The sequence below is a fragment of the Typopeltis vanoorti genome, chromosome 10 (assembly GCF_054136105.1).
Source record: "Typopeltis vanoorti isolate ZY-2024b chromosome 10, IOZ_Tvanoo_1.0, whole genome shotgun sequence".
Lineage (NCBI taxonomy): Eukaryota > Metazoa > Arthropoda > Arachnida > Uropygi > Thelyphonidae > Typopeltis > Typopeltis vanoorti.
Genome location: NC_143558.1, coordinates 42767769 through 42791577, shown reverse-complemented (window position 1 = coordinate 42791577; position 23809 = coordinate 42767769). Strand labels below are relative to the sequence as shown.

General features: G+C 37.0%; 1 protein-coding gene across 3 annotated transcripts in view; it reads left to right on the top strand.

Moving 5' to 3' along the window:
* The window catches only part of Xpd (general transcription and DNA repair factor IIH helicase subunit Xpd), a 475287-nt gene that overhangs the window by 157666 nt on the left and 293812 nt on the right, over window positions 1–23809 (top strand). For all 3 annotated transcript variants that reach the window (XM_090399654.1, XM_090399651.1, XM_090399652.1), the window contains exon 11: window positions 17881–17990. In XM_090399654.1, the coding sequence (XP_090255780.1) occupies window positions 17881–17990 (110 nt within the window). The remainder of the gene's footprint in view (window positions 1–17880; window positions 17991–23809) is intronic.

The following is a 23809-nucleotide window of genomic DNA, read 5'->3' as shown; positions in this document are numbered from 1 at the left end:
GTGGACACAGGAAGTTAAAGAGGCAGTGAAGGAAAAGAAGAAAGCATATCAAAAGTTCTTGGCAAATAAGTCAGCTTTTACTCTTACAGAATACAGAGACAAATGTAAGAAAGCTAAACAGTGTGTAAAACTAGCTAAACAAAAGTCATGGGAGGACTTTGGCAACAATATAGAAAATAAACATCAAGAAGGTGGCAAAATATTCTGGAGGTTGTTGAAGAAGCTTAGGAATGGAGGAAAGAGTGCTGTAAAAGGAATTAAAGATGATAAAGGTGAAATGAAAACAGGAGAAAAAGATATCCTTGAAGTATGGAGTAATTACTTTGAAAAACTGCTAAATGAAACAAGCAGTGATGACAGCATAGTGATAACAAACACTGACCAGGCATGCAGTCAGAAATACGTATCCATACTTGAAGTAGAAAAAGCCATCAAAGGCTTGAAATGTGGAAAGGCAGCAGGAGTAGATGATATTCGATCAGAAATGGTGAAGTATGGTGGTATAAAAGTCTGACAGTGGCTGCACTGCATAGTTCAGAAAGCCTGGACAGAGGGACGAATTCCCGATGATTGGAGTAGAGCTCTCATAGTACCCATATATAAAAAGGGAAATAAAACTGAATGTGAGAATTACAGAGGTATTTCCCTACTGAGTGTTCCTGGCAAGATCTATGCAAGTATACTTGAGAAACGGTTGAGAAGAATTGTGGAAGAAAAGCTTGGTGAAGAACAAGCTGGATTCAGGCCAAATAGAGGCTGTCAGGATCAGATCTTCACTTTACGACAAATAGTCGAGAAAGCATGGGAATATAACAAAGATCTGTATTTAAGTTTTGTTGATTTGGAAAAGGCATATGACAAGGTGCCAAGAGAGAAGCTATTCAATACTCTGCAGTTATATGGTGTCAATGGGGCATTATATCAAACAATACTTAGTCTTTATTTGAGTTGTGAGTCAGCAGTTAGAATTGAAGGAAGTACAGGAAGATGGTTTAATGTTAAATGTGGTGTGAGACAAGGATGTACATTATCCCCTCTGTTATTCATTATCTATATGGATCACATTATGAAGGAATGTGGTATTAAACCTGATATCAAAATTGGAGATGTTAATGTCAGCTCTTTGCTTTATGCGGATGATGTTATACTTCTAAATAAATCCGCTACAAGTCTGCAAGATTCTCTGACTAAATTGAATAGCTGTTGTAATAGATATGGTATGAAGGTCAGCAATAAAAAGACAAAGACAATGAAAATAGGCAGAATCATTGAAATTGTCAACTATGTTGTGAATGGAGAACCTGTGGAACAAGTAAAACATTTCAGCTACTTAGGAACAATTTTTACTGAAGATGGTAAACTAAATATAGAAATAGACAACAGAATCAGCAAAGCTGGTATGGTGGGAAGTCAATTGAATAAATTCATATGGAATAAGAAAGAAATTAGTCGTAACACTAAATTAGCTGTATACAAGACTGTGTTCAAACCAATTTTAACTTATGGATCTGAGAACTGGGTCAGAAGTAAAACACTTGACCAAAGACTAGAGACCGCAGATATGAGAGTCCTAAGAAAGATTAGAGGCGTGAACAGATGGCATCAATGGCAATATCATATTAAAAATGAGGATATTAGGAAAGAACTTGACATTGTCAGCATCCAGGAATGCGTTAACAGAGCTAATCTCAGATGGTATGGTCACTTAAATAGAATGGGAGAGGAAAGATTAGCAAAACAAGTGTTCTGTGCCAGGTTGGCAGGAAAACGACCCAGAGGAAGACCAAGATATAGGTGGATTGATACGGTACAAAGTGCCTTAGACGATAGAAATATAAGATCTGATAATGTTGGAGTCTTGACAAGTAACAGACTGATTTGGAGGAAAATTGTAGATAGGAAGTTAGTAATGATGTAATTTTTTCATGTAGTACTGTCATATCCTGTACACCCCTTGAGGGTACATGGCAGGAATTTGATGATGATGATGATGATACCTTTTTTATCTGTTTGTACTTAATCTGAAGATGTACACAACAGGATGTACGAAACTAATAATTAAACAACTTTTTTTCCTGAATATTTGTATGTAGTTCTTTGCCTGATAAATAACAACACATCAATACAATTCAGAAATTAAAATCCAGCTCCTAAAGTGATTGTTAATTTTCCTTGAGTCCTATAATTTAGCCTTTCACTTCTTTATACTATTTTAACAATTCAAGAAAACCTGGAGTTTCTTCCACATATTAAGTCCTTTAAGTTACTATACCTCGCCAGAAAGATTTTTATTTATAATTAGTCTAGAGTCCTGTTAGTGCAGATATGGGAATTTGCATAGTATTACTTGGTCTGCGTGTGTGTGTGTGTGTGTAGAGCACTTTGTAGTTCTCATTTTCAATTGATGTTTCATTAATTCTGCAAACTCGTCAACATTGAAACAGTACATTTCCATAGCTTAGAAGAGTGCAGTGTTAAACTTTGTGTGTGTGTGTGTGTGGAAACTATTTTACCTTGGGTATAATAAATGTTAAAGATACCAAGCTATTTTAAACCTGGTTTTACTCCATTTTCCAAGTAAGCAAACAGACAAACAAGTCAAGTTTGCGCCTGCAAGTCTAGCTGACCCTGCACGTAGTGCAAAACCAAGGCAACTCATGGTAAAAGTAGATTAAGCTCTAGTGCAGGGTCAGCTAGACTTGCAACACTTGCAGGTGCAAACTTGACTTGTTTGTCTGTTTGCTTACTTGGGAAATGGAAATAGCTTGGTATCTTTAACATATATATATATATATATATATATATGAGATTTTATATATATTTTATATGAGATTTGTTTCTCATATAAAAGATATTCCCATCAATGAAAATGACATTGTAGCAAGTTTTGACATTATATCTTTATTTACTAACGTTCCTACAGACGAGGTACTTACATTACTAAAGGACAAATTATCCAAAAAATGTTTACTTTATTAAAACATTGCATTCATTCTGGTTACTTCAGATATCAGGACTCCGTTTACCAACAAAAACAAGGCCTGGCAATGGGCAATCCTTTGCCCCCAGTTCTAGCTAACATCTTCCTTGAAGATTTTGAAACGAAAGCCATATCCTCCTTCTCATTTAAACCAAAAGTTTGGAAACGATATGTTGATGATATTTTTATTATTTGGAATCACGGGCACACATCTCTCATAGATTTTCTTCATCATCTAAACATCCAACATCCTAATATAAAATTTACTGCTGATCTAGAAAATAATAACTCCTTACCTTTCCTGGATGTCATTCTTACATGATGCTCTGAAAGATTAAAAATCTCTGTATACAGAAAACCTACTCATACCAATAGATATCTGCATAATCTTTCTCATCATTTTCCACCACAAAAACTTGGAACTATTTCTACCTTAGGACACAGAGCACGCTCTCTCTTGAATGAGCCAGATGAACTACAAAAAGAAATAAATCACCTCACTCTTATCTTTAAACAAAATGGATACTCTGAAAAAACAATTAAGAAATTTCTTCTGGATCTTCCTAGACAGTGCACAACGAAACTATTAATTTTAAAGGTAGCATCTCCATTCCATACATTTGCACAGTCTCTAAAAAATTAGCTAAAGTCTTTAAAAAATACAATATCAGGACGTTCTTCACCACACTTCCTAAAATCCTTTCTCTAATCAGCCATCCAAAGCCTACTCATTACAACCTAAAATATCCAGGTGTATATAAATTATGGTGCGATTGCAATATCCCTTATTTTGGACAAACTAACAAATCTATTGAACAATGTATAAAAGAGCATAAGAGAGACATCTATTACAAAAGATCTCATGCAACTGCGTTATCCAGTCATGTTCTTTTTTCAAATAATCCTAATGATGATCAACAAAGTCACTCCGTTTGCTGGGATAGATCAGAAAATATTTTTCGCTGTGATGATGAGTTTGAAAGAAAAATTGTAGAATCAAGGGAAATCCTGCTGAACCCTGTCCATTTAAACAACAATTTGAGTTATAACATCCCAGATAGCCATGCTGCAGTTATTCAGTATTGGCGTTCACGTGAGCCTGCACGCACAGTTGCAATAAACAATGGCACGCCTGTTAGAACAACTTGAAAAAATACGTTTTTTATGTATCAATTATGTGTGGCAATTTTTATCTGTAATTTCCAGTTTTTTTTTTTTTAGATACTTCAATGTTTATTACTATTCTTTTCCTTTATAAATACCTGAGGAAGGCTGTTATAAGCCGAAACTAGTTGTATTATTCTCATTAAAATCTTTATAAGTTATCTCGGTTTTTAAGTCATTAAATCTATGTTTTAAAATGTATCACAACAACCGAGTAAAAGCCTATGATCACATATATATATATATATGTGTGTGTGTGTGTGTGTGTACTAAAGATGATCCTGTTATAAAGGTTAAAATGTACAGCTTAATTTTAATTACAGTTCTTTAAGCAGTAGTTGTTTCCATAGATACAGTAAGCACTCAGTACACTAGATAGATCTAGTGTACTGAGTGCTTACTATTCATTCACACTGAAAGAAAATATTAGTAAGTTTTATATAATATTTTTTTAGACAAAGTGATGCCATGAGACAAACATATAGAAATAACTGGTAATTAATTTACGGAATTGACAACGCATATAAAGTAAATTAATTAAAGATAACTTTAATGAATCACTTCTATATTTCGGCAATGTCACATTGCCATCTTCGGGAACATAAAGATATGGTATGTGCACTAAGGAACTAACAAAGCAAATGAGGAAGAAAATAAGAACTAATTTTGTTCCTAAAGTCCTAATGGTGCCCTCTTGCGGGCTAATTTGGTAGTCTTGGCAGTTGGGCTGAAGTTCTCAAAATGAAAGTCTCCCAAATTTGGGGCAGTTTCATGCACCCAAATTTGTTGAGGTTAGGAACGTTTTTTAGAGCTGCTGAAGATTCTTTGAATAGTCTTTCGTATTTAAACTTGCTGCGATGGATTATTTTTGTCTTCTTCCAACGAATTTTATGGTGGGTATCTAGGGCATGGTCTGCCAGCCCAGAGCGGCTGTACTGGTGAAACCGGATGTAGTCTTGGTGTTCTGAAATCCTGATATTTGTTGTTCTGCCTGTTTGGCCAAAGTAGGACAATTTGCAGCTGCAAGGGACCTGGTATACACCAGGTAGGTCTAGGGGAAGTGGTTGGTCTTTGGTAGAGCGGATAAGGGATGCCAACTTTTTATATGGTCTGTAACAGGAAGTAAGGTCATATTTTTTGAGGATATTAGTTATTTTTTCAGAGGTGCCCTGGATGTAGGGGATAGTGATAGACTTGGTGTAGTCTTTATTGTGGAGGGGGGGAGGAGGGTTGTGGTTTATAAGTTTTAGTATTTTTTGGATTTTTTTGGGGTTGTAGCCATTGGCTAAGAAAGTGTTGAGGATGTGGTTTAGTTCCATAGTCAGGGCCTTGTCATCTGAGCAGATTAATTTTGCCCTGTTATATAGTGTTTTTATCACCCCATATTGTTGTGAGGGGGGGTGGTGGGATTGCTGGTGAATGTATCTGCCAGTGTGGGTGGGTTTTCTGTAAACAGAGAAAACCAAAGTTCCATCAAGCTGGCGGGTGATTAAAGTGTCTAGGAAGGGGAGGGTGTTGTTTTCCTCTTTTTCTAAGGTGAACTGGACTCTGGGATGTTGGTTGTTTAAGTGTACTAGGAAGGAGTGGAGTGTATCTGAGCCATGTGGCCAAATAGCAAACACATCATCCACATAACGAAGCCAAATAGTGGGTTTTTGTGGGGCGGAGTTTAAGGCTTTCTCTTCAAATGTCTCCATAAAGAAATTGGCCAAGGGTGGGGAAAGTGGTGAACCCAAGGGGACAGCCATGGGTTCACCACTTTCCCCACCCTTGGCCAATTTCTTTATGGAGACATTTGAAGAGAAAGCCTTAAACTCTGCCCCACAAAAACCCACTATTTGGCTTCGTTATGTGGATGATGTGTTTGCTATTTGGCCACATGGCTCAGATACACTCCACTCCTTCCTAGTACACTTAAACAACCAACATCCCAGAGTCCAGTTCACCTTAGAAAAAGAGGAAAACAACACCCTCCCCTTCCTAGACACTTTAATCACCCGCCAGCTTGATGGAACTTTGGTTTTCTCTGTTTACAGAAAACCCACCCACACTGGCAGATACATTCACCAGCAATCCCACCACCCCCCCTCACAACAATATGGGGTGATAAAAACACTATATAACAGGGCAAAATTAATCTGCTCAGATGACAAGGCCCTGACTATGGAACTAAACCACATCCTCAACACTTTCTTAGCCAATGGCTACAACCCCAAAAAAATCCAAAAAATACTAAAACCTATAAACCACAACCCCCCTCCCCCCCTCCACAATAAAGACTACACCAAGTCTATCACTATCCCCTACATCCAGGGCACCTCTGAAAAAATAACTAATATCCTCAAAAAATATGACCTTACTTCCTGTTACAGACCATATAAAAAGTTGGCATCCCTTATCCGCTCTACCAAAGACCAACCACTTCCCCTAGACCTACCTGGTGTATACCAGGTCCCTTGCAGCTGCAAATTGTCCTACTTTGGCCAAACAGGCAGAACAACAAATATCAGGATTTCAGAACACCAAGACTACATCCGGTTTCACCAGTACAGCCGCTCTGGGCTGGCAGACCATGCCTTAGATACCCACCATAAAATTCGTTGGAAGAAGACAAAAATAATCCATCGCAGCAAGTTTAAATACGAAAGACTATTCAAAGAATCTTCAGCAGCTCTAAAAAACGTTCCTAACCTCGACAAATTTGGGTGCATGAAACTGCCCCAAATTTGGGAGACTTTCATTTTGAGAACTTCAGCCCAACTGCCAAGACTACCAAATTAGCCCGCAAGAGGGCACCATTAGGATTTTAGGAACAAAATTAGTTCTTATTTTCTTCCTCATTTGCTTTGTTAGTTCCTTAGTGCACATACCATATCTTTATGTTCCCGAAGATGGCAATGTGACATTGCCGAAATATAGAAGTGATTCATTAAAGTTATCTTTAATTAATTTACTTTATATGCGTTGTCAATTCTGTAAATTAATTACCAGTTATGTCTAACCAACGTATAAGTCTTACTACTAGAAACATATAGAAAGACTAATATGTTGGCAGGTCATGTTGAGTATTTTATATAATGGATTTTGATTTACAACACAAGACAGTAATAAGAAAATAAATAATATATTTATTTACTAGTTTGCTAATATTTCACTGGTTTATACCCACACTCTTTGGAGCATAAGTAGTTTTTTATGTATACTAATAGATAACTATGCATTATTCATTCTGAATAAATAACATCTGGACAGAGTTGAAAATATTTGTCAAAGTATTTGTCATTAATCCATCTTAATTAAATATTTTCAACTGTGTCTATGTGTTACTTATTCATAATAAGCAGTTTGTCACATTATGCAAACAGCAAGAATTAGTTAATAATGGGAACAGTTTAAATTTGTAATGGACCGCACACAAAAAACTAAAGTACTAATTGGTCCCACCTGATAAAAAGAGAGAGGTTAACAAGTATTAATTTGATCATAAAATGACTGTCTCCCAGATTTTTGGTAAATTGATGCAGCCATACTTGTTGAGGATTGGAGATATTTTAAAGCTTTTGCTGATTCCAAAACATATTTTAATTTAATTTAATTCTATGACATGCTACTGCACGCATAGTGGGATTCCATTATAAGCATGTGCCCTAACTGTATGTTATTCCTAGTATTGGAAATAGCTGTACTGATGATGTCCTAAGATAAATAGGATGAAATATTTACTTATTAAAAATTTAATTACTGTGGTTTATGTGTGTATGTTTAGTTATACTTTTATTTAGTTCTAGTATCAATTCTTTTTCATATTAATGATTTATAATACCAGTTGAGAGTTCACTTTGATCAATGCAACTTTCATATATGTAATTCCTTGATATGGAGAGGGCCTGCCCTATAGGTTTTCTCTTTGCAGTTCAAAACAAGCTAGTGAAATCTCTGATTAAAAACATTAGGAAACTGCAAACATGTGAGTTCTTTAGCAGAGTCTGTCTTTTAAGTTATGTAGTACTAAGGCAATGCTCAAGTTGATGATTGTATTCTCATAATTTTCATTGACTTTTGAAACTTTTTAAGTTTCAGAGGTAAACATTATTGTGTTCACTTTGCTATGAAACAGTAATGAGTATTTATTATTCTTTCTGTTACCCCCCCCCCTCTTTGTGCAATGATAAACATGAAATTTCACAAATTCCATGAATTATCCATTCCTAGAAAAGATAGGCTCCTTTTTCCTTTATCTTTGTATGTTTTTGATGATATTCATTTTCAAATATCTCCATATAGTCTACAAATATAGAAAAAAGCATGTTTGTTTATTATGATGAAGTATATTACTTTCAAAACTTAGGTGTAAAATATTTCTGTTCAGGCGTGTAACATGCACATGTGTGTGTATGCACACACACACCTACCATCATACAGAAGTTTTTCTTTCATAATTTGAATGTTTCACATTTTAGTATCTCTGATCAGAGCATGGTAAAAATAATTTAGTAACATAATTTAAGCTTATAAAGCTTAAATTATATTTTTAGTAATCTAATTATATCACACTTGTTCACCTTCTAAACATGTGTTTGGAGGGCATATGGTTTGAAAGTGATGTGCATATCATGTTTACTCACATTACAGAAAATAAATACCATTTGAGTTATTTTTTGCTTTTCTCTCATTTTCCAAAAAAATAAAATAAATAAATAAATAATAATGATAATTTTAGTTTATAAACTTTTGTTTGCCAGAATCAGTTGCAGGCATCAACTAAAAAATTATTACCATTGATACATATACCCTCAGGGTTTTTCTAATCGATTCCTACCTGAAAAAAGTTGTAAAGTTAGAGTATACCCCTCCATGCGAGATACTTGTTTGTAATGGAAGGGACCTTCAGTGATTGTACTGACCTTTTTTTTTGCTCTGATTCTTTTTCTTTTCTTTTCTTTTCTTTCCATATTCTTGGCTGTACTTTTCCTGAGTCTTTTTTACTCTTCTATCTTCTGGACTACCATCACTTTGCTGCAGTGTGACCTGTGGACATCAGGAAAGGGAGGATCCTGGTAGTCTCACATTATTTTGACCTCAACTTTGGAAAGACAGGCAGTCATGAATGGTTTGGCCAGGATCAATCGGCTAGTGTACTTGCCTGCAATGGCCAATGGTGTTCCAGTGTTTCCTTTCCCATTGTTCAGGGACAAGCCCAAGGCTTGCTGTGGTGCTTTTATGGTATCTAGGGTAGCCCAGGTGTTCCTGTCCTGAGTGCAGTGATTGCTTGCTGGAGAGTCGGCATCCATATGTTCCTTTGTGGTGGGTGGGGAATCTGATGCTGAAACTAACCCCTTTGAGAAGGAGTAAGTTTTCTTCCTTAAGTTTATCGGGGAAGATCCTTAACAAGCCTCAGTCATGCCCATAAACCATTGAAACATCAACTAAAAACAAAATTGAGAAACAAATAAATCAGAGTCAGCAATAAACACACCAACCTTTCTAATATTGCATTCAACTGACGAACATTCACTTGGAAAAATGTTACCCTTCTTCATCCAGAAGGGTGTTAGGATTTCCAAAATCTGTCAAGAAGCCCCATTCAGGAGACATTTTTGTAGATACAACTCACACAACCAGAGCAAATTCTTTATTTGGCATCTATTGGGGTAATATCAATGACAGTTACCCCTCACAAAACTTTGAACTACTCTTGAGAAGTAATATTGGAGTGGGATCTCTTTGACATTCCTGACAAAGAGATCTGCTCTGAAATAAAAGACCAAGGAGTGGCAGCCATGAACAAAATAATCATATGTGAGGATGATTGGCTAGTTCCCACCAGGAATATCATCCTTGCTTTCAGCACACCTAAACCACCAACATCTGTGAAAGCAGTATATCTAAACTACCTTTTCTGCTACTTAAAATATCAGAAGTATGGCTCTGACATCTGTGCCTGATGCGACAGTAATGATCACAAGCATAAAGACTAAGTGCTAAACACCAAATTGCGAGAGAGATCACCCAGTGTACTCCTGAGCATGCCAAAGTTGGAAGAATGAAAAAAAGGAGATTCAAAATATAAAAACCGATCAGAGTATCCCTTATCAGGACGCAAGGAAGCAGTATATCACAAAAGTAGCAAGATCTACTGGTAAACCTTCCTATGCTAAGATGGCAGGCTACAAAGAAAGTGTCAGTAGGGACCTGAACACGTATGTCAGTCCCACCTTCTTACAGTTCATAACATCTCTGAATGGTAAGATTTTCTTGTTGCTTCTTTAGAGTGTATCAGAGAGAAAAATTGATATGGGCTCACTCCTGAGGAAATACCAAAAATAGTTCCCTTAAATAAAAATCTTCTAATTAAAAAAATAATGGAACATGCACTGCAGAGAATCAAGGACATGCCTCCCAGTTCATTAATAGATAAGATGGATATCTCTGGTCTCTTACAAGAAGATAAAATAATTAATATACCTAGTGCCCTAGAGAGTAGCTTGACATCCCGGATATTTTCTTTGAGGAAGAAAATTTTAGCACATTCTAGAAGAACATTCTAGCATTACAGAATGTAGCTATCATTCATAAGGACTAGACAGGATGGGGAATGGACCTGCCCATAGAGGAGTCACCATCCTTGTGGACAACCATATCCCCTTCCAGCAAGTCTCACTTAATATAAACATAGAGACAGTTGCTGTCTGACTCTCAGTTGATCTCTTATAACATTTACTTTCTTCTGCAGATTCTCTCAATGACATCATATTGCAGCCATCATGCAGCCCTTTAGTTTTAATGGATGATTTAAATGGATGCAACACACTGTGGGGTAGTGCTTGAACTAATATTAGAAGTGTTGTTAAGCATATGTTCAACAGAAGTAATTTCCCACTTTTGAATATGGGTAACAACACTTTCTTCCATGTATTGACCTGAACATTCACTTCAAAACTGAACAATCATGAATTCACTGACTTAGCTGAATTATATGGGAAGCTGATGGTAGTTTATTTAGGAACAATAACTTCCTGTGATATCCACTTTTTTGCATGGGCAACCATGTACTACACCATGGATATCATGATGGAAATTTGAGCAAGCTGACTAACTCACCTTCTCTTCTCTAGAGATATTTGATTCTGCAACGGTCACCTCATCTCCTATCAGTGATGCAGTGAATCGTATGACAGAGCATATTACACAGATGCCACAACTTGCAATTGCAAAATCTAGTCAGTTTCCACTTTTACCCAACCTGTGGCAGAAGGCTGATTGCATAGCAGCCAAGGAAGCACATAAGAAAGCTTGGAGTGTTTACTGTAGGTACCCCACGGCAAACATGCCCAAGCCCAATTAAGACACATCTGTTGTCAGAGCCAGAAAGAATCATGGCTACAATACACATCTTTTATAACATAAGTGAGCAACCAACAGCAAAAAAATCTGGGATAAAATATGGAAAATGAAGGGTAGACCTGTCCACTCTCAATCCTTGAACATGTTGGTTGCAATGACACATCTTGGAGAGATTTTCGATAAAATATCAGCAAGCACCCCCCCCCCCCCCGAATTCCTTGCCGAGAAATGTAAAGCAGAAAAAAAAACAACCAATTCTGTTATCTTCAAACAGTACGGAAGAACAATAGGTGTTCACAAAATAAATGAAAGCTGCTTTGCTTAAATGCTCTCCAACTGCTGTTGTACCAGATAATATCCATTCTGAGATTATTATTATTATTATTATTATTATTATTATTATTATTATTATTATTATTCAGGAATCCATGGAGTCTAAGAAACACATCTATCATACCACTCCTTAAACGCATTGACCATTCTCGCTCTCACTACTCTATCAGGCAATGCATTCCATGGTTCAACCACCCTCCACAAAGAAACCACTCCTCACCCTCTTTCTCACAGTTTCCTTTCATAACTTCCAGGGATGGCCCCTTGTCATGTCTCCTTCCTGCTGCTCAACCAAGCGAAAGAACTCCCCAGTGTCAACCCTGTAACCACCTCTCAACAGTTTAAAAGTTTCAATCATATCACCTCTCCTCCTCCTATCCACCAAACTCTGCAGTCCACACTCCCTCAGCCGATCCTCATAACTAACATTGTACAGTCCTGAAACCATCTTTGTTATCTGCCTTTGTACCCTTTCCACAATTAATTTATCCCCTTCAAATCCTGGGGACCAGATCTGAGAACAATAGTGTACGTGTGGTCTGATCAGAGTCTTATACAACGGAATGGTAACAATTTTATCTCTGCAGGTCAGTGTCCTTCTCATTATTGCAACAATCCTCTGTGTTACCTTCACTACCTTTGCAATATGTCCCCTAAATTTCAGGTTTCTATCAATCACCAACCCCAGATCTCTTGTCTCACCTACTTCCTCCAGTTTTACTCCTCCCATAGAGTATGCAGCGTCCCATCGATGTGTCCCAAACCTCAAGACCTTGCATTTTGCTGCATTAAATTGACACCCCCATTCATTTGCCCAGCTATCTGGCTTATTCAAATTCTATTGCAGGCTACCACATCTGCACTATTACTAATAACCCTTCCCAGCATTAGTAAGACATATACTACCATTTTCCTAGACTTAGCAAAGGCATTTGACAGGGTGGCACATGATAAGCTGATATTCAAGTTGCAGCTCTGGATGTCAGATTGGTCAACTGGATTCAGGATTGGCTGTCTGATAGGTATCAGAGAGTTGTGTATGGTGGAGCAATATCAAAGAGGCAGAAGATTACAAGCGGGGTTCCACAGGGCTCAGTACTGGGACTTATATTGTTTAACCGAATATCCCCTTGCAATCCACGGGCAATGTCATTGATTATAAAGGTTAAACAATATAAGTCCCAGTACTGAGCCCTGTGGAACCCCACTTGTAATCTTCTGCCTCTTTGATATTGCTCCACCATACATAACTCTTTGATACCTATCGGACAGCCAATCCTGAATCCAGTTGACCAATCTGACATCCAGAGCTGCAACTTGAATATCAGCTTATCATGTGGCACCCTGTCAAATGCCTTTGCTAAGTCTAGGAAAATGGTAGTATATACCTTTCCCTCATCTAATGTTCTTGTAACTTTACCATAAAAGGCTAGCATATTGCTAAAACAAGAGCGCCTCTTCACAAATCGTGTTGACTCTCACAGATAACATTACCCTCATCTGCCCAGTGCTGTATGGTCCCTCACTACTTTCTCCAAGATCTTACTAACTACTGATGACACACAAACTGGCCTATAATTAGACACCTCCAGTCTGCTACCACCCTTATGCAATGGCACTATCTTACCTTCCTTCCATTCCATGGGCACTTTTCCCGCAGCCAGACTTTCATTGAAAAGCCAAGTCAAAGGCACTGTCAGTTCCTTAGCACATCCTCTCAAAACTCGTGGTGAAATACCATCCAGTCCCACAGCTTTACTAACATCCAGAGTACTCAGTATGTGGAACACACTCTCCTCCTGCACCTCTAAACCTCAAACCTGCCCTATCCCTCTAGTATTCAGATTGACTCCTCCAGGATGAAATACTCCAATAAAGTGTAAATTCTCACTATGTTCTCTGCATCAGTCACTCTATTCCCATTTTTATCTCACAATGTCATTCTTTCACAGTCATTTCTCCTCCTACTGGCCACATAGCTAAAAAAAATTCCTAGGATTTTCCTTGGATCTAAGGGCCAATCTTTTCTCATATTCCAGTTTTGCCTTCCTTACCATACTAGTCACTCTCCTGGCCTGTGTCTTATATTCCTCATGCATCTTCTCTTCCCCTGTCTCCTTATGTCTCTTCCATAGCCTCTTTTTCACATGCAATTCCTGTTTAATATTGTTTGCCATCCACTTTACTCCAAATTGTGTCCTCTTCTTCACTTGTGGAATACAGCTTACCATTGCTGCTAACAAATATTCCTTCACAATTTCCCCAGCACTAATGATATCCCTGCCTTCCATTTCCTCCCTCCACAAAACTTCCCCAAGTTGACGTCTAAGACTATTATAATCACCTGCTTTTTAATTCCACATACGTTCCTGTCTCTTTGGTACTCCTGCATGTCTATTCATTTTCCAAGTGAAAACCATATGGTCACTCTCTCCAACTGGTGGGAGAGATGTCATCTCAGTTATTATCAACTCTTCTGATGCTATGACCAAATCCAAAACTCTTGAACCTCTTGTTCCCTCTGTTACATGTTGCCTAAGACATTTGTCCCTCAAGAATTCTAGAAATTCCATTCCCTTATTGTTACATGCATCTTTCTTTCCCCAATTTATACTGCTGTAGTTAAATTCTCCCATAACAATCGTTCTTCTTGCACTTGCCATGCTCAACTGTCTCAACATCTCATTGTCCCCACCTTCTGTGCTCCTTGGTCTGTAGCAACACCCCACTAAATATCCTGTCTTGCCCACCTCCCTCTCACAACATATGCTTTCATATGTCCCTCAAGAATTCTAGAAATTCCATTCCCTTATTGTTACATGCATCTTTCTTTCCCCAATTTATACTGCTGTAGTTAAATTCTCCCATAACAATCGTTCTTCTTGCACTTGCCATGCTCAACTGTCTCAACATCTCATGGTCCCCACCCTCTGTGATCCTTGGTCTGTAGCAACACCCCACTAAATATCCTGTCTTGCCCACCTCCCCCTCACAACATATGTCCCTCAAGAATTCTAGAAATTCCATTCCCTTATTGTCACATGCATCTTTCTTTCCCCAATTTATACTGCTGTAGTTAAATTCTCCCATAACAATCGTTCTTCTTGCACTTGCCATGCTCAACTGTCTCAACATCTCCTGGTTCCCACCCTCTGTGCTCCTTGGTCTGTAGCAACACCCTACTAAATATCCTGTCTTGCCCACCTCCACCTCACAACACATGCTTTCAAAATCATTAGTGTCACAGCCTTCCAAAGCCTCCACTCTTAGAGGACATAGGTCGTCACTTATCATAAGCAATACTCCACCACCACGCTTTCCCTTCCTATCCTGCCGAAAAATGCTGTACCCTGCAACTTCTATTCCTGTTATTATATCCTCTTCTGTCAACCACGTCTCAGTGATCCCAATAATCTTTGGCCAGGCTGATGCTATCAGCACCACCAATTCTTCTCCCTTATTCCGAATACTCCTGGTATTAGTATAAAGCATAAAAATGCCATTGTTTCTATACCCAACATTATCCCCTCTAGATTCCACTGGGCTCAGCATTACCTGATGTCATTCCCCTTCTCCCAGGTATCCATTCCCATAAGAGGCTACCCCTAGTACCATCCACACTGACGCGTTCAGAACAGCAATCCCTCCAGATGCCTACGTCCTTCCTCGTTCAAATGCAGGGGTCTCTCGTATACAATTCTTCTCTGCTCTCAAATGCACTCCAAGCATCCACATATTCAAATCCTCTCTTCTGACACATTCTCACTATTATGCCATTCAATGTCACCGCCCTTCTGCTCAGCTCAACATTATCATACCTAGGCAACACACACACACTATCTTTCCTCTCCGTGTCTTCTTTTGTACAGCCTCAAGCAAGAATGTCATATCTCTCGCAGCCCTATTTACACCACCACTCAGGTCATTTGTTCCCAACATCACAATCATCTCATCCACACTTTCACCTCTCTTAATTGCCATAGCCACACTTTCTATTGTTCCTCCTGGCAAACACTCCTCACGCATCCTATCATGAACACCACGGATCATTGAGTCCCCATACATTACACCTCCTATCACTCTATTCCTCGATTGCTCACATGCATCCCTCACTATCTTTCCTGTAACAGTTTCTCTCTGTGCTCCTCTGCTTACCTGCCTTCCTGACATCACTCTGTCCCTTGCCCCTGTGCTCCCTTGCATTCTTCTCATTCCCTCTCTCCTGCTGTTTCCATTCTTTCCTCTTCTATCATTCCTATATCTGACACTCATTCCCTCTCTTCCACTTATCCTATTCTCACCTCTTCTATCATTCACACAACTCTCTCTCTCTCTCTCATTCCCTCTCTTCTACTGTTTCCATTCTCTGCTCATCTATCACTCCCATAACTCTCTCATTCCCTCTCTTATACTGTTCCTATTCTTTCTTCTTCTACCATTCCCATAACTCTCTTTCATTCCCTCTCCTCTACTATTGTTCTTATTCTCTCCTCTTCTCTCATTCCCATAACTGTCTCTCACTCCTCCTCTGATTCGCCTTGCATTCGTCTCTTCCATTCGCCTAATCTCATCTTTCACACTTCTCATCTCATTCCCCAGACATTCCATCTGCTCTTTCAGCTCATCTATCTCTCTCTGAAAGTCAGCCACTCTTCTTTGCCATTCATCCTCCTAATTGAGACTATCTCCTAAAACTTCAGAATCATTCAACCTTTCCATACTCCCCACTCTTATTATTTTATTCATACTTCTTTCACCCTCTATCATACCCACCATCTCTCTATGTGGAGAATCTCCCATCTCTGACTCAACAAGGTCAGTTATAATCATTTGTAAATCACCGTTTTCCCCCTCTGCAAGTCCCGCATGCTACAAAATCCTGTATGATATCACGCAAAATGGAGTCCTTAAATTGGGGGGGGGGGGTTGGCGATATGCCATTTGCAATTTTAATCCCTGCCGCCGCCATTATTCATAATAGTGTCAAAAAATAAACTCTAAATAAGTATCAGGGAGTATAACTGTAAGTATAACTGAAAAGTACGAACAATTTCAAATAGAACATTTAAGTACACTAGATATAAATAAATAAAATGAAATAACTAAATAATGAAAACTTATCCTTCGTCTTGTCTTCCACCGTTATGCATTTGATTCTGACCCCGTCTTCTCGGTAACCAAAACACACAATATCACGACAACAACTAACTTCAAAAAACAACCACTGATGCACGCTCGTATTCCAGAAAACAACTTAGCACTACAAAAAACGTAGAAAAACGGACTATTCACCGATTAATATGCACTTTCTTCAGCACAGCTCAGAATTTGAGCTGTGCTGAAGAAAGTGATGATCAAACATCTTTCACTATCTGCCAAGGATCAATTGCAATGCCTCTTCAATAGAATTTTCTGAACATTTTTCTGGATACCTGGCAAAAGGTCATTATTATTGTCTTTTTTAAGCCAGAGGATATGGTTTAAGAGAGAAACTCCAATAAACTATTGACCAGCAGCTTGTGCAAGATTCTGAAAAAAAAATTTCACTCTCATCTTTTATGGTTTCTGGAGAGAAACAACCTTTTTTCCAGAACACAGTCTGGCTTCTTCAAACATTACTCAGCAGCTGATCATACTTCAACTGGAATCATCCATTAGAGATGCCTTCCTAACATGAGAGTAGTTAATATTGGTTTTCTTTGATATAGAAAAAGCATGCAACAGTGCTTTGAGACTTTGAGCATTAATATATAGAAATTGCAGCATTACTTTAGGTCCCTAACTGCCTTTACTGCCTGAATTGACTACCGTATTTAATATTTTTGCTTGAGAGACTAGATTCCCCACTTGGTCATTCTCACACTCACTCGCCTTATGGGTGTCTTCATACAAACTCATCTGCTTCCATCCTAATTTGCTCAAGTAAAATATGATTTACTCATGGCTAATGTTATTTATTTAAGTTGTTGAGATAGAAAATATATTATTTTTTATCATGTAGTGATAGAAAATGTTTTCAAATTATGAATAGAATATGTAGAATGTCTCTAAAAATCTAGGCTAAAAGAACACGATGCTCAGAAACTGAAAGAGGAATATAATAGATTGGTAGAAGGATTAAGAGAGGCTGGGCTTAAGAGAGAAACTGATGTAGTTCTTGCAAATCCAGGTTAGTTGTAATTTTGTGCTTTATTTTGTGTATTTCATTGTAATAATTACAGCTTTACATTAATAGCTCAAGTGGTGATAATTATCCTGTTTTGTGTTACTTACATATATTTTAAATGGTTATCTATTTAATTTACTGCTTCATTTACAAGAGGGTTTTTTTTTTCTACTATGTTTGTTACTAAGGAAGTTTGCAAGACCTATAGCCCATCAGCGTGCATGGGTTAAAATACACTCACGAGAGTAGTGACATTCAAGTGAAAATAATTTTTGATGCTATTTTTTTTAGGATTGTGGTAAAGAATTTCTTATTTTCTCATTCTTTTGAATACCAAAGAAAATGAAGTTAATTTTTTGACAGATCACATAATCAAAAAATGTCCCCTGACTTCTCTAACTGGATTGCAAGTATTTTTGTGACCAGGGAGAATGTCATATGCTCGAGCATCTCATACAATCCTGAATTAAATTTGATTTCCAAATGATTCTTCAGAGGGATTCTGATAACCTTGTTAATTTCATACTGGTATTTTTATGAAGAATATTACAACATAGAAGATATTATATTAATTAAAATAATTTGTAGAATATTTAATAGCCTATCTACTACTGTTTTTGGTAGAGTAATGGATAAAAACAACTATGAGAGGAAGATAGACCTCCTTTTACAGAATACATCTACTTATCAAGAAATAAGTAGTTAACCCTGGTCAGACACAGTTTAGACAATTGATTATATTCCTTGATGGATTTGTTAGCTGGAATCCCAACACAATGAAGAAACAACATGCTCACACGATCATTTTGAGAGAACTCTCGTTTATGTGGTCTTCCAAAAATGCATAAAGAAGGCTGCCCTGTGAGCCCAATTGTGAACTGTATTGACTATTTTATGTACACATTGGCTAAGTTCCTTTCCTGTCTATTAAACATGCATATGACCATTCTAGATCAGTTATCAAGAATTATGCACAATTTCTTGAAAAAAATCAAGGCTATTTCCATACAAGCTTCCGATATTTTAAGTCAGCTTTGGCATCCTTTCTCTGTTCACTAACATCATTTTGGCTAATACTATTTGTTATTTGTGTGATGATTTCTCTTTGGATGTTGTGAAGGAATTTAAATTCGTTATATGATTGGGATATTTTAAATGAAAAAAATGACTGAAAACAAAGTATCTAGAAGATACTTCATTTTTTCAACCATTAATTCTCATACTTCTCTCTGGGTTTGCTATGTAGATGATAATATATTTGTTATTTTGTCATATCCTTCTATCATGCTTCACCTACTATTATTGGTTAACTGATTATATTGTTTGCATTGCATTCCGATTCTTTGAATTGCTTGTTTGTTCCACATTGATGTACTCTTAGTTTTGGTGTGAAATATTTGTAGTAATTTTATTATTATTATTTTCTAATCTGTTTTCTTTCTCTTGATTATCATTTATAGATTGAATTAAAATTAAGACACATTATCCTCATGAGGAAGTATTTATTAAACTAACAGGTCAATTAGGGAAGTTATCAGTCTCACAAGGTATTCTTCATTATCAGATTGCCTTAAAAAATTCCTTTATACAAAAGTTATTCCTGCATTTTCTCGATTTAAAAAACCTATTCATTTGCTAAGAAATCATGGGATTTATATGCAAGCTTTTTCTTGTCCAGAACCAACTTCAAGCAGCTGAAGAAGATTTATCATCTAAAATGCAAGCTATTTTTGAATTTGAATTGGTGATTTCCACTTCTCTGAATGCCAAAGTAAATATTGCCCTTTTGAGAAGCATTCACAGATGCAACCTAAAATATCATCATATTCTATATATATCTGTTGAGATGCTTTCCTGCCATAATAATTTGCTCATTGTATTGTCTATTTTCATATTTAATTTTCCATCTTCACTAAAAATTGTGCCTAAATAGCTGAAATGTTTTATTTGTTCTACAGGTTTTTCATTCAAAATGCAGTTGACATTTTCAGTATTCTTGCCTATTTTCTTTGTCTTTTTATTGCTAATTTTCACACCAAATTTAATACGGCAGTTATTCAATTTAGTCAGGAATTCCTGAAGACTTTTGCTATATTTATTTATCAGTATATCTGCATAAAGTAAAAAGATATCTTCATATACAGTAGTGAACAAATTAATCTGTACTAGCCAAATTTTCTGTAAGTTTGTGGTTTTGGTTTGGTGTTTTTATTTCACAGTAATTTTGGTTTTAGTTCACTATTTTGTTTAAATGCTGCATGTTTTAACTGTCTCTATGATGTTTATTAATAGTGTTGTTGTGTTTTTAATAGTGTAAACAAGTTGACATTTGTAGTGATTTATTTATTTTGTGTAGCTATAAAATGGATACATCTCCAAGAAAGCATTCAAAAATGTTTATTCTTTCTCAGCACCCAATGACTCAAAGACAATTTTCCAAATAGCGTGGTGTTGGTTTGGGTACTGTTAATGCAATTTTCAAGAGGTTTAGGAAGACAGGTACCTTTTCTCCTGACAGAAAAAGGAAAATGTGGGCAAAAAAGGAAAACTACACTTACTCAAGATTGTTTGCTAGATGGAAAAAAAAATGAATTAAAGATTGTTGGCTGTAGACATAAATAGAGACTTGACAGCTAATGGGATTAATGTTTCTGCCATGACAATCCATCAAAGATTGTTGGAAACAGGGAGGACTGCCCACAGACCAAAAATGAAACAACTGTTGATGATGGCTATGCAGTAAAAGAGGCTCAAGTGGTCAAAAGTATACAAAGATTGGACTGTTGAGAAGTGGAAGGTCATATTCTCAGACGAGAGCCATTTCTTTGTATAAGAAGAGCAAGTACCCTATGTTTCCAAATCAGGAGCTAAGAAGAATTCTCTGCCCACCTTCAACAAGCTCCTAAACACCCAGCTAAAAAGATGTTCTGGGGTTGTTTTACACATGATGGTCCAGGATTACTTGTACCTGTCAATGGTATGATGAAAAGTGATCAATGCATCAATGCATAAAAATATTGGAGAAAAGAGTGGTCTCACAGATCCAGAAAGACAAAGAACTCACCTTCCAACAGGATCTCACTTCATGACACTTAAAAGAAAAATGGACAGTTCCTCAAAAATCACAACATCCAATTGCTTTAGTGGCTAGATAACTCTCCTGACATTAACCCAATAGAAAATTTGTAGGCTATAGTGAAAAAGAGACTTGGAAAATTATATTGTAATACAAAGGATAACTTAATACAATCCATTATAAAAGTATAGTTTTGAGATACTATACTATACAGAAGGAGAAATATTTATCGGATATTAATATTTATAATAATTAATATTTATTAATTTATCATCATCATCATCAAATTCCTGCCATGTACCCTCAAGGGGTGTACAGGATATGACAGTACTACATGAAAAAATTACATCATTACTAACTTCCTATCTACAATTTTCCTCCAAATCAGTCTGTTACTTGTCAAGACGCCAACATTATCAGATCTTATATTTCTATCGTCTAAGGCACTTTGTACCGTATCAATCCACCTATATCTTGGTCTTCCTCTGGGTCGTTTCGCTGCCAACCTGGCAGAGAACACTTGTTTTGCTAATCTTTCCTCTCCCATTCTGTTTAAGTGACCATACCACCTGAGATTAGCTCTGCTAACGCATTCCTGGATGCTGACAATGTCAAGTTCTTGCCTAATATCCTCATTTTTAATATGATATGCCATTGATGCCATCTGTTCATGCCTATAATCTTTCTCAGAACTCTCATATCTGTGGTCTCTAGTCTTTGGTCAAGTGTTTTACTTCTGACCCAGCTCTCAGATCCATAAGTTAAAACTGGTTTGAACACTGTCTTGTATACAGCTAATTTAGTGTTTTGACTAATTTCTCTCTTATTCCATATGAATTTATTCAATTGACTTCCCACCATACCAGCTTTGCTGATTCTGTTGTCTATTTCTATATTTAATTTACCATCTTCAGTAAAAATCGTGCCTAAATAGCTGAAATGTTTTACTTGTTCCACAGGTTCTCCATTCACAACACAGTTGACATTTTCAATGATTCTGCTTATTTTCATTGTCTTTGTCTTTTTATTGCTGACCTTCATACCATATCTATTACAATGGCAATTGAATTTAGTTAGAGAATCTTGCAGACTTGTAGCGGATTTATTTAGAAGTATAACATCATCCGTGTAAAGCAAAGAGCTGACGTTAACATCTCCAATTTTGATATCAGGTTTAATACCACTTTCCTTCATAATATGATCCATATAGATAATGAATAACAGAGGGGATAATGTACATCCTTGTCTCACACCAGATTTAACATTAGACCATCTTCCTGTACTTCCTTCAATTCTAACTGCTGACTTACAACTCAAATAAAGACTAAGTATTGCTTGATATAATGCCCCATTGACACCATATAACTGCAGCATATTGAATAGCTTCTCTCTTGGCACCTTGTCATATGCCTTTTCCAAATCGACAAAAGTTAAATACAGATCTTTGTTATATTCCCATGCTTTCTCGACTATTTGTCGTAAAGTGAAGATCTGATCCTGACAGCCTCTATTTGGCCTGAATCCAGCTTGTTCTTCACCTAGCTTTTCTCCCACAATTCTTCTCAACCGTTTCTCAAGTATACTTGCATAGATCTTGCCAGGAAACACTCAGTAGAGAAATACCTCTGTAATTCTCACATTCAGTTTTATTTCCCTTTTTATATATGGGTACTATGAGAGCTCTACTCCAATCACCGGGAATTCGTCCCTCTGTCCAGACCTTCTGAACAATGCAATGCGGCCACTGTAAGACTTTTATACCACCATACTTCAGCATTTCTGGTCGAATGTCATCTACTCCTGCTGCCTTTCCACATTTCAAGCCTTTGATGGCTTTTTTTTTCTACTTCAAGTATGGATATGTATTCCTGACTGCATGCCTGGTCAGTATTTTTTATCACTGTGCTGTCATCACTGCTTGTTTCATTTAGCAGTTTTTCAAAGTAATTACTCCATACTTCAAGGATATCTTTTTCTCCTGTTTTCATTTCACCTTTATCATCTTTAATTCCTTTTACAGCACTCTTTCCTCCATTCCTAAGCTTCTTCAACAACCTCCAGAATATTTTGCCACCTTCTTGATATTTATTTTCTATATTGTTGCCAAAGTCCTCCCATGACTTTTGTTTAGCTAGTTTTACACACTGTTTAGCTTTCTTACATTTGTCTCTGTATTCTCTAAGAGCACAAGTTGACTTATTTGACAGGAACTTTTGGTATGCTTTCTTCTTTTCCTTCACTGCCTCTTTAACTTCCTGTGTCCAGCAGGGAGTTCTGATTTTTTTATCCTTACAGACAACCTCACCACATGCCTCTCTGGCAGAATCAATCAATGTTTTCTTCAGAGTTTGCCACTGAATCTCCAAGGTTTGATTCCTGTTCTCAAACTCTTTCATTTTTTCTTCAATAATCTTTGTGTAATTTATTCTACAGTTCACATCTGAGAGCTGCTCAACTTTTATTCGCTTAAAAACTTTCTTACATGTTATTCTTTTCAATATGAAATTCAGTTTTATCCTGCTCAAGACTAAATAGTGATCACTTCCAATTTCAAATCCTCTGTACACTCTGGTGTCCTGCACCAGGTAGAAAACATCACTTTCAACCATAACATAGTCAATGAGACTTTTCTTATTCCTTGTGTCTTCTCTCCATGTGAATTTGTGCACATTTTTATGTTGGAACATGGTGTTAGTAATAACCAGTCCATGTCCTGAGCAGAAATCCAATAGATATTTGCCATTAT